Source organism: Eleginops maclovinus, chromosome 4, assembly GCF_036324505.1.
Source record: "Eleginops maclovinus isolate JMC-PN-2008 ecotype Puerto Natales chromosome 4, JC_Emac_rtc_rv5, whole genome shotgun sequence".
In the NCBI taxonomy this organism is placed as follows: domain Eukaryota; kingdom Metazoa; phylum Chordata; class Actinopteri; order Perciformes; family Eleginopidae; genus Eleginops; species Eleginops maclovinus.
In genome coordinates, this window is record NC_086352.1 from 1,342,786 (window position 1) to 1,354,561 (window position 11,776).

Sequence of the window (11,776 nt, forward strand, 5' to 3'; positions counted from 1 at the left end):
TCAGCTTTTGTTTTTGCAAAAGACATTTTTAGTGAATTTGTATGTACAGAAATACAATGTTAAGCCCCTCTAATAATAAATATTAATAGAGGGGCTTATATTCACAGACATGTTTAAAATAATAATCATAATAATATATAAACCCCTCCGTTAATTTTGTCTACGTTTGTTAAAATTGTAAATTGTATTTACGGAGAGACAATGGTGAGTATGTATTCCACATTGAAGAATATAGTTATAAAACATTAATTAAAGTAAAATATGATAATATATTTCATAGTGAAACTCTCTTTGTGAAGGGATATTGTGTAATGCTCAGAGTCGTCCACAGGGGGCGCCACAGATCTGCAGGAGGACAATTTTATATAGATTTTTAAAATAATTGTCTCAGATTTTCTTCAGAACTAAAGTTCAAACACCCGTTTGGAAAAAAAATATCCATTCACAGTTCTTAGAGCGATGTTACTTTTTAAACTGAAAATATTAAGATATTTCAGCAAAAATACTGACGATTTTTTTCAAACATTCCGGCTTCTTCTCAAAATAATCCACATTTTTAGACAGAATAGTGAAACTTTTCAAATGTTACAACCTTTTAGATTAACAGTTACCCAAGTTAATTCAAAATATATTCTGGCCTCTTTCTCAAAAGATTCCCAGTTCTCACTTAAAACGTTCTGACCTCTTTTTCTCAAAATATTCTGAGAAAATAATTCTATCTTTTCACTGAGAGGATTCTGACTTTTCCTCAGATATTTTGGGATTGAAGTTTTTCCCACATTAATAAATGTGTCAGTGAAACTGCAGCTCTTCTGTGTATTTAAACCCTGCTTATGATTTCCTGCTGTTTGTTCTGCTGTTAACACGGGGAGAACACGGGGAGAACACGAGGAGAACACGAGGAGAACACGGAGAGAACACGGGGAGAACACGACAGGGAGAACATGAAGAGAACACGGGGAGAACACGACGGGGAGAACACGGGGAGAACACAAGGAGAACATAACAGGGAGAACACGACGGGGAGAACATGAGGAGAACACGGGGAGAACACAAGGAAAACATGGGGAGAACACGAGGAGAACACGACGGGGAGAACACGATGGGGAGAACACGACGGTGAGAACATGAGGAGAACACGATGGGGAGAACACGACGGTGAGAACATGAGGAGAACACGGGGAGAACACGAGGAAAACATGGGGAGAACACGAGGAGAACACGATGGGGAGAACACGAGGAGAACATGACGGGGAGAACATGAGGAGAACACGGGGAGAACATGGGGAGAACACGGGGAGAACATGGGGAGAACACGGGGAGAACACAAGGAGAACATGGGGAGAACACGGGGAGAACACGGGGAGAACACGGGGAGAACACGGGGAGAACACGGGGAGAACACGGAGAGAACACGAGGAGAACATGACAGGGAGAACATGAGGAGAACACGACGGGGAGAACATGAGGAGAACACGGGGAAAACACGACGGGGAGAACACGGGGAGAACATAACAGGGAGAACATAACAGGGAGAACACGAGGAGAACACGACGGGGAGAACATGAGGAGAACACGGGGAGAACACGAGGAAAACATGGGGAGAACACGAGGAGAACACGACGGGGAGAACACGATGGGGAGAACACGACGGTGAGAACATGAGGAGAACACGATGGGGAGAACACGACGGTGAGAACATGAGGAGAACACGGGGAGAACACGATGGGGAGAACACAACGGTGAGAACATGAGGAGAACACGGGGAGAACACGAGGAAAACATGGGGAGAACACGATGGGGAGAACACGAGGAGAACATGGCGGGGAGAACACGAGGAGAACACGAGGAGAACATGACGGGGAGAACACGAGGAGAACACGGGGAGAACATGACGGGGAGAACACGACGGGGAGAACACGACGGGGAGAACACGAGGAGAACATGACGGGGAGAACATGAGGAGAACACAAGGAGAACACGGGGAGAACACGACGGGGAGAACACGACGGGAAGAACACGAGGAGAACACGACGGGGAGAACACGAGGAGAACATGACGGGGAGAACACGAGGAGAACACAAGGAGAACACGAGGAGAACACAAGGAGAACACGAGGAAAACACGACAGGGAGAACACGAGGAGAACACGACAGGGAGAACACGAGGAGAACACGACGGGGAGAACACGACGAGAACACGTGGAGAACACGAGGAGAACACGGATTAAGAGTCATTGGGCCCCTGGGCCTGTGACGGCCCCCGCCCCCCCCCAAAAAGAAGCACCACGCTCACCCTCACGCACAAATCAGCGGGGTTAAAGGTTGCACTAAAAGCACAGTGGAATGTTCTTCAGGTGTGTCTTGAGGATTTACAAGTCAAAGAACACATGAGTCAAAAATAAGCAGGCGCAATGCAAGGGGCCCAAACCCCTCCCTCACACAGATCACATCACTCATAGGAAAACTGCTTGAAATCATGCATCGTCATCAAGGTTGAGGGGGAGTGGGGGGGGGGCTCGACAATACTCTAACCTTCGAAACGGGGGCCAGCTTGCAAAAGGTTGGGAACCCCTGCTTCATGGTATATCCTACCCCATTCTAACTGACTTAAGGGCCCCTTTCCGATATTAGGGATGAGTAACATTGATAAGCTGTGGTTCAGGAGCACTGTATGACCTATCATATGCTATTCTATTTAATGGGGGGGGGCTTTAACGTATGAGGGATGAATTAATTACACAACCCGTGGCATATGATCGATGGGCCCTGTTGAGATATATTACATAATGTACCCAATGTTATGGCTTCAGGGCCCCTAATGTAGTATGTAGTAGAGACAATATTGAAATGGTAGCGCGGAGGCTTGGGCTTCAGGGCCCCCTTGGCCCTTGGGCCCCTGGGCCTGGGCCCGGTAGGCCCGTGCAGTAATCCATCCTTGGAGAACACGAGGAGAACACGAGGAGAACACGAGGAGAACACGAGGAGAACATGAGGAGAACATGACGGGGAGAACACGAGGAGAACACGAGGAGAACATGAGGAGAACATGAGGAGAACACGAGGAGAACATGAGGAGAACATGACGGGGAGAACACGAGGAGAACGTGAGGAGAACACGAGGAGAACACGAGGAGAACATGAGGAGAACACGAGGAGAACACGAGGAGAACATGAGGAGAACACGAGGAGAACATGAGGAGAACATGAGGAGAACACGAGGAGAACATGACGGGGAGAACACGAGGAGAACACGAGGAGAACACGAGGAGAACATGAGGAGAACATGAGGAGAACACGAGGAGAACATGAGGAGAACATGACGGGGAGAACACGAGGAGAACACGAGGAGAACGTGAGGAGAACACGAGGAGAACACGAGGAGAACACGAGGAGAACATGAGGAGAACATGAGGAGAACATGAGGAGAACACGAGGAGAACACGAGGAGAACATGAGGAGAACACGAGGAGAACACGAGGAGAACATGAGGAGAACACGAGGAGAACATGAGGAGAACATGAGGAGAACACGAGGAGAACACGACGGGGAGAACATGACGGGGAGAACACGAGGAGAACATGAGGAGAACACGAGGAGAACACGAGGAGAACATGAGGAGAACATGAGGAGAACATGAGGAGAACACGAGGAGAACACGACGGGGAGAACATGACGGGGAGAACACGAGGAGAACACTGAACCACAGAGATGTGTTGGGGGAGATGACAACCAAAACCACATTCAGAAAACCAATGACCTCCAGACCAGCGGACAGGAAGTGGTCCCTGCTGACTCACTTCAGGGTTGAGGACTGGTCATGCTGAGTCATCGCGTCACTCTGAACATCAGGTACCTCTGCTCTAAAGATCTGACAGCCAGATGAATACTTTTACTGTACACACTATACACGTACAGCACGTACTTTCACTTCTTTAACTGCATTTTAGCACACCTTCAATACTTGTACTACCTGTGGGGGTCTAACAGTGTGTTCATGTCTTCCTCTCGGAGGTTGAATCTCAGCACACACCTTCACTGCAGTATCTGTACCTTGAGTAGTGGAACTACATGGTACTGCACACTGAATACGTCCTGGAACAACGTGTGGGAGAGTCTCTCAGAGGAGGAGCCTCCCCCCTCCCGTATATACCTCCTCCTCCTCAGTCTGCGGAGTTCCTGCAGCCGGAGATGGAGTGCTGTGAGTGGGCCGTCTCTTCCCTCAGCTGGGCTCTAATTCTCGGGGGTCTGGTCTACCTGCTCCGTCAGACCCGGACACACACGCATTACGGCCGGTACCGACCCGAGCGGAGCCGCTGCTTCCCCGCCAGACTGTCCTGGTTCCTGCAGGAGGTCCCGGCCCTGCTGCTGCCACTGCTGCTGCTGCTGCTGCCCGGGGAGCAGGGGGTGAGACCTGGGGGGAGCATCGGGGGTGCCCTGCTGATCTGCACATTCATGCTGCACTACTTCCACAGGTACAGCTTTCATGCAGTTCTTAAAGTGCAGTAAAATTGAAATCACTAAGTAAAGTTTCTGCAGACAGAGTTCAAATACTTAAGGCACAAGTAGTGGTACAGGAAGGGCAGTTTACGCAACACAACCACAGACCACAGACCACCGGGGTGGGGGGGGGGGGACAGAAAAACAACTTCCAAATAATAGAAAAAAACTGTAAATGATTGGACACTGACTCTCCGTTTGAGTGGAAGGAAAAGGAGAGGCTTAAGGATTCAACACGACGCAAATGAATGACCGCAAAAGCAGCGGCACACCCAGGAACTCAGAAAGGTCCAAAATAACAGAAGTGAGTTAAAGTGGACTCTGAGTCAGCGTGTCTCACTCCTGCTTTAATCATAATCACTATAACATAGCTTCAAATCACAGTAGTGTTATTTAATAAAGAGCATTTAACAGAATCAGGTCCAGCTGGAGGCCAGATAACCTGCACCACCAAAGTCTACCAGGACCTGACCCGATCAAACATTGGACCAGACTCTTAAGGGAAAGAAGAAGGGGAACAGCCAATCAGATTCCACATTAAAGATGGTGGGGGGAAAGGGGAAGCTAAATCAACGGACAGAGAGACAGTCTTTCTCAGGAAGTCAATATTTTAGCAGCTTGATGTGAATCTCATCAGTGAGATGTGGAGTGAAACTGTGGGAAAGTCGAACTGCAGAAGAAACTTACAGTGACACGTTTATATAATGAAATGGGACTATTCAACATTTCTACGATAATAATAATAATAATAATAATACATTTTATTTGGGGGGCGCCTTTCATAGCACCCAAGGACACCAGGGCATAGGGTAACATAGGGAGAGTTCAAACAGTGGACAGCCGGGGTAAAAAAGACCCACAACAGGAAGTGGAAATGGACTACAAAGAGACATAGGGTACAGTTTATAGTGAGTCAGTTTGAATCGGTGGGTTTTGAATGTTGTTATGGAATCAGACTGTCGGATATGTAGTGGCAGGGAGGTCTAGAGTCTGTGTGCTGAGCAGCTGAAAGCTCGAGCACCCATGGTGCTGAGGGGAGAGCTGGGGATGGAGAGTAGTCCAATGGCGGAATACCGGAGGGTTCCTGGGGGGGGGGGGGGGGGGGAATCCTGAAGGTCAGTGATGGAGGCTTGGTTGTGGAGAGCTTTATATGTGAGTAGAATGTTTTGTAGTCAACACGGTATCCTACAGGAAGCCAGTGTAGGTGAATGAGAATGGGGGGGATGTGGTCGGATGAGTTGGTGCGGGTGATGATCCGGGCAGCACAGTTTTGAATTATTTGCAGTCTATTGGGGAGTTTGGTGGGAAGGCCAGTCAGGAGTGCATTGCAGTAATCAATCCTGGATGTAACGAATGAGTGGACCAGGATTTCACTTCCTTTATAGCCAAACGTCAGCTTCTTACTTCAGAAATCATAAAGAGGTTGTAACATGGAGTTTCTCCTGCTGAACGAAACGTTTGTTTGACACAGAGATTCATTTGTATTAATAATAATCCAAAATCACACGGAGGAATCCCATTGGACCTGGGAGATGCTGCCTTCAGGGACCAACACAGAAACCTCCCTGCAGGACTCTATAGAGTTTAAACGTGTGTTTCTCGGCAGGAGTTCAATTTATGCCTTCCAGACTCGAGGTCAGCCCGTCCCGCTGGACATCGTGGTGTCCACCAGCGTCTTCTGCGCGCTGAACGGCTTCCTGCAGGGTCACAGCCTGCTGCATTGCGCCCACTACGAGCATGACGTCATGATGCTGGTCCGCATTGCTGCAGGTGGGTCCAAAAACTACAACACCCATGAGTCTCTGCATAGTCAGACTATGTGCAGCCGTGCAATCCAGACATGTATTTATTATTCACAAATATACCATAAAACAAATACTGAATGTTAGCGATCTAATTAACCATTTCCAAACTGGCTCTCAGATTTAAAACAGTATCTTATTAGACGTACCTCACTAAGGTTTTCTGCCCTGACTGGCTCAAAGTGTCTGAAGAGGTCATGGAGAGAGACCCTCTCCTTCACCCTCCTCCGTTCAGAGCCTCAGACCTCCAGGGTTCAGAGCCTCAGACTTCCAGGGTTCAGAGCCTCAGACTTCCAGGGTTCAGAGCCTCAGACTTTCAGGGTTCACAGCCTCAGACCTCCAGGGTTAGGAGCCTCAGAAATCCAGGGTTCAGAGCCCCAGACTTCCAGGGTTCAGAGCCTCAGACTTCCAGGGTTCAGAGCCTCAGAACTCCAGGGTTCAGAGCCTCAGACTGCCAGGGTTAGGAGCCTCAGAACTACAGGGTTCAGAGCCTCAGAACTCCAGGGTTCAGAGCCTCAGACTGCCAGGGTTAGGAGCCTCAGAACTCCAGGGTTCAGAGCCTCAGAACTCCAGGGTTCAGAGCCTCAGACTGCCAGGGTTAGGAGCCTCAGAACTCCAGGGTTCAGAGCCTCAGACTGCCAGGGTTAGGAGCCTCGGAACTCCAGGGTTCAGAGCCTCAGACTGCCAGGGTTAGGAGCCTCAGAACTCCAGGGTTCAGAGCCTCAGACTTTCAGGGTTCAGAGCCTCAGACTTCCAGGGTTCAGAGCCTCAGACCTCCAGGGTTCAGAGCCTCAGACCTCCAGGGTTCTCCAGGGTTCAGGGTTCAGGGCCTCAGACCTAAGGGTTCAGAGCCTCAGACTTCCAAGGTTCAGAGCCTCAGACTGCCAGGGTTCAGAGCCTCAGACTTCCAGGGTTCAGAGCCTCAGAATTCCAGGGTTAGGAGCCTCAGAATTCCAGGGTTAGGAGCCTCAGAATTCCAGGGTTAGGAGCCTCAGAACTCCAGGGTTCAGAGCCTCAGACTGCCAGGGTTAGGAGCCTCAGAACTCCAGGGTTCAGAGCCTCAGAACTCCAGGGTTCAGAGCCTCAGACTGCCAGGGTTAGGAGCCTCAGAACTCCAGGGTTCAGAGCCTCAGAACTCCAGGGTTCAGAGCCTCAGACTGCCAGGGTTAGGAGCCTCGGAACCCCAGGGTTCAGAGCCTCAGACTGCCAGGGTTAGGAGCCTCAGAACTCCAGGGTTCAGAGCCTCAGACTTTCAGGGTTCAGAGCCTCAGACCTCCAGGGTTCAGAGCCTCAGACCTCCAGGGTTCTCCAGGGTTCAGGGTTCAGGGCCTCAGACCTAAGGGTTCAGAGCCTCAGACTTCCAAGGTTCAGAGCCTCAGACCTCCAGGGTTCTCCAGGGTTCAGGGTTCAGGGCCTCAGACCTCAGGGTTCAGAGCCTCAGAATTCCAAGGTTCAGAGCCTCAGACCTCCAGGGTTCTCCAGGGTTCAGGGTTCAGGGCCTCAGACCTCAGGGTTCAGAGCCTCAGATTTCCAGGGTTGAGAGCCTCAGACCTCCAGGGTTCAGAGCCTCAGACCTCCAGGGTTCAGAGCCTCAGACCTCAGGGTTCAGAGCCTCAGTCTCCCAGGGTTGCCTTGCTCAAGGGCACCACGGCAGGGCCCAGGAGGTGAACTGGGACCTCTCCAAGTACCAGTCCACACTCCATATTTCAAGTCTGTCCGGGGGTGTTCCTCTGACGGGCATACAAAATAATATGTACAGAACCTCTGAGGCCACAGCGGCCTCTATATATATTTATATTCCTAATTAAGTGCCCGGTGTGTGTGTATATATAAATGTACAGTTAGGTCCGCATATATTTGGACACTGACACAAGCTTTGTTTGTGTACCTGTTTACTGAAACATATTCCAATAGTTATATAATGGACATGGACACAAAGTGCAGACTCCCAGCTTTCATCTGAGGGTATCCACATTCAGATTGGATGAAGGGTTTAGGAGTTTCAGCTCCTTAACATGTGCCACCCTCTTTTAAAAGGGACCAAAAGTAATTGGATAATTGACTCAAAGGCTGTTTCATGGGCAGGTGTGGGCAAGTCCTTCGTTATGTCATCATCAATTAAGCAGATAAAAGGCCTGGAGTTGATTTGAGGTGTGGTGCTTGCATTTGGAGGATGTTGCTGTCCAAGGATCTCTCCATGCAGGTGAAACAAGCCATCCTGAAGCTGCGAAAACAGGAAACACCCATCTGAGAAACTGCTGCAATATTAGGAGTGGCAAAATGTACAGTTTGGTACATCCTGAGAAAGAAAGAAAGCTCTGGTGAACTCTGCAGCACACAAAGACCTGGAGGTCCACGGAAGACAACAGTGGGGGATGATGGCAGAATCATTTCCATGGTGAAGAGAAACCCCTTCACAGCCAACCAGGTGAAGAACACTCTCCAGGAGGAAGGCGTATCAATGTCCAAGTCTACCAGAAAGAGAGGACTGCAGAAGAACATTCTTTGCACAGATGAAACCAAGATCAACCTCTACCAGAATGATGGCAAGAAAGAAGTATGGAGAAGGCGTGGTACAGCTCATGATCCAAAGCATACCAGAGGCAGTGTGATGGCTTGGGCATGCATGGCTGCCAGTGGCACCGGGTCACTAGTGTCTATCGATGATGTGAATACAAAAATACAAATACAAAGTGGGATATTGTATATACATACAAGTGTTTGAGGAATGGAATATGGAATAGGATCTAAATGTGAAATGGACAGCGTTCAAGTCCAGTAGTGAAATAGAGGCTATAGAACAGAGAGTCCTGCAGCCAGAGGGGGGCTGTAGTACAGAGTTACTGCAGAGGGCATGAAGGTTCTCCTGAACCTGTCCTTGTGACAGCAGAGCTGGAGCAGTCTGTTGGAGAAGGAGCTTCGCTGTCCTTCCAGCTGCAGGTGGAGGGGGGGGTGGGGTTATCCATGATGGACAGCAGTGTGTTCAGAGTCCTCCTCTCCACCACAGCCTCTAAAGCGTCCAGTTTGATGCCGATGACAGAGCCAGCTTTCCTGATCTGTTTATTGATTCTGCTGGTGTCACCGGCTCTGATGCTGATGGTTTCTCCCAGGCCACTCCACAAAACCCTCCACCAGCGCTCTGTACTCCTCCCCCCGTCCATCCCTTATACACCCTACCACTGCAGGGTCATCAGAGAGCTCCTGCAGGTGGCATGACTCTGAGCCTTATTAAAGTCAGTGGTGTGTAAGGTGAACAGGAAGGGAGACAGCACAGTCCCCTGAGGGGCTCCTGTACTACCAACCACCACCTCAGACAGGACACTGCCCAGCCGGACACACTGTGGCCTGTCTGTGAGGGAGCTGGTGATCCAGGAGATGGTGGACCCTCAAATCCTGCAGCTGGTCCCTCAGGAGCTGGGGCTGGATGGTGTTTAATGCACTGGAGAAACCACAGAGGGTGATTCTCACAGTGCACCCCGACCCCTCCAGGTACGAGTGAGCACCTTAATAAATATGTGAAGAAAAAAAGCTGAACAAAAGATTAGAAGTAGTAAAAACCAGAATATATCAATAAGCCCAGGGAGCTGCAGCAACATGGCGCCAACAGCGGAATAACACCGGAGATATCCATCACACCATTATACTCCCCCAGAACCGCTGATCCGGGACGGGGGGGGGGGGGGGGGGGGGGGGCATCGGATGGGGGGGGGGCACCTGCTGCTGTAGCCCCTCTGCTTCAGGGTTCCAGGTGTTGGGGCTGAGAGAGGGTCTCCTGCACCTTGGTGGTTACGAGTGGTTATTGGAGCTCCTGCTGCCTTTCTATCATCTTTACTCTGACCTCTGACCTCTGACATCAATAAGCACTCACTGGATATCTTGTGTCTTTTATTTTGAAAGGTTTCCTGCTCTTCCTGCTCGGGATGATCATCAACATCCACAGCGACCACATCCTGCGGAAACTAAGGAGGCCCGGAGAGATCGTCTACAGGATCCCCCAAGGTCAGAACCAGAACCAAAATAAAAGACTAGAACCAGAATCAAAACCAGAACCAGAACCAGAATCAAAACCAGAACCAGAACCAGAACCAGAACCTCTGACCCCCTGTGTCTAACGGACTGTTTCAGGCGGGTTGTTCGAGCTGGTCTCCGGCGCTAACTTCCTTGGGGAGATCGTGGAGTGGATCGGGTTCGCCGTCGCCGCCTGGTCCTTCCCCGCCTTTGCCTTCGCCTTCTTCACCATCTGCTCCATCGGGCCCCGGGCCTACCAGCACCATCGGTACACTCCCTGTTAATGACTGATGACCGTTGTGTTTCAATTGTTTACTTGTGTGTGTTTACTGATGTTGATGTGTTTGTGTTCTTCAGCGATTACCTGAAGAGGTTTGAGGACTACCCTAGCTGCAGGAAGGCCCTCATCCCCTTCCTGTTCTGAGCCCTCATCCCCTTCCTCCTCATCCTCTTCCTCCTCTGAGCCCTCATCCCTTTCCTCCTCATCCCCTTCCTCCTCATCCCCTTCCTCCTCTGAGCCCTCATCCCCTTCCTCCTCATCCCCTTCCTCCTCTGAGCCCTCATCTTCCTCCTCTGAGCCCTCATCCCCTTCATCCTCTGAGCCCTCATCCCCTTCCTCCTCTGAGCCCTCATCCCCTTCCTCCTCTGAGCCCTCATCCCCTTCCTCCTCATCCCCTTCCTCCTCTGAACCCTCATCCCCTTCGTCCTCTGAGCCCTCATCCCCTTCCTCCTCTGAGCCACCATCCTCTTCCTCCTCTGAGCCCTCATCCCCTTCCTCCTCATCCTCTTCCTCCTCTGAGGCCTCATCACCTTCCTCCTCATCCCCTTCCTCCTGTTAACCCTCATCCCCTTCCGCCTCTGAGCCCTCATCCCCTTCCTCCTCATCCTCTTCCTCCTCTGAGCCCTCATCCCCTTCCTCCTCATCCTCTTCCTCCTCTGAGCCCTCTTCCCCTTCCTCCTCTGAGCCCTCTTCCCTTTCCTCCTCTGAGCCCTCTTCCCCTTCCTCCTCTGAGCCGTCTTCCCTTTCCTCCTCTGAGCCCTCTTCCCCTTCCTCCTCTGAGCCCTCTTCTCCTTCCTCCTCTGAGCCCTCTTCCCTTTCCTCCTCTGAGCCCTCTTCCCTTTCCTCCTCTGAGCCCTCTTCCCCTTCCTCCTCTGAGCCGTCTTCCCTTTCCTCCTCTGAGCCCTCTTCCCCTTCCTCCTCTGAGCCCTCTTCTCCTTCCTCCTCTGAGCCCTCTTCCCTTTCCTCCTCTGAGCCCTCTTCCCTTTCCTCCTCTGAGCCCTCTTCCCCTTCCTCCTCTGAGCCCTCTTCCCTTTCCTCCTCTGAGCCCTCATCCCTTTCCTCCTCTGAGCCCTCCGAAACTGGGACATGTTTTAATAGCAGCAGCGAAATACAAAAAGAAAAGGCAAAACAAATTACAAATAACTAGAACTAAAAATAAAAATAAAAACCAGATATATACAAACATA

At 50.6% G+C, this 11,776-nt stretch overlaps 1 protein-coding gene across 1 annotated transcript; it reads left to right on the plus strand.

Annotated features, from left to right (window-relative positions):
* Positions 1–4,178: 4,178 nt before the first annotated feature.
* On the plus strand, positions 4,179–11,463 carry srd5a2a (steroid-5-alpha-reductase, alpha polypeptide 2a). Its single transcript, XM_063880895.1, has 5 exons — positions 4,179–4,474; positions 6,106–6,269; positions 10,199–10,300; positions 10,427–10,577; positions 10,667–11,463. Exons 1-5 carry the CDS (start codon positions 4,191–4,193, stop codon positions 10,731–10,733), a joined length of 768 nt encoding a protein of 255 aa, XP_063736965.1. The 5' UTR covers positions 4,179–4,190; the 3' UTR covers positions 10,734–11,463.
* Positions 11,464–11,776: the final 313 nt, after the last annotated feature.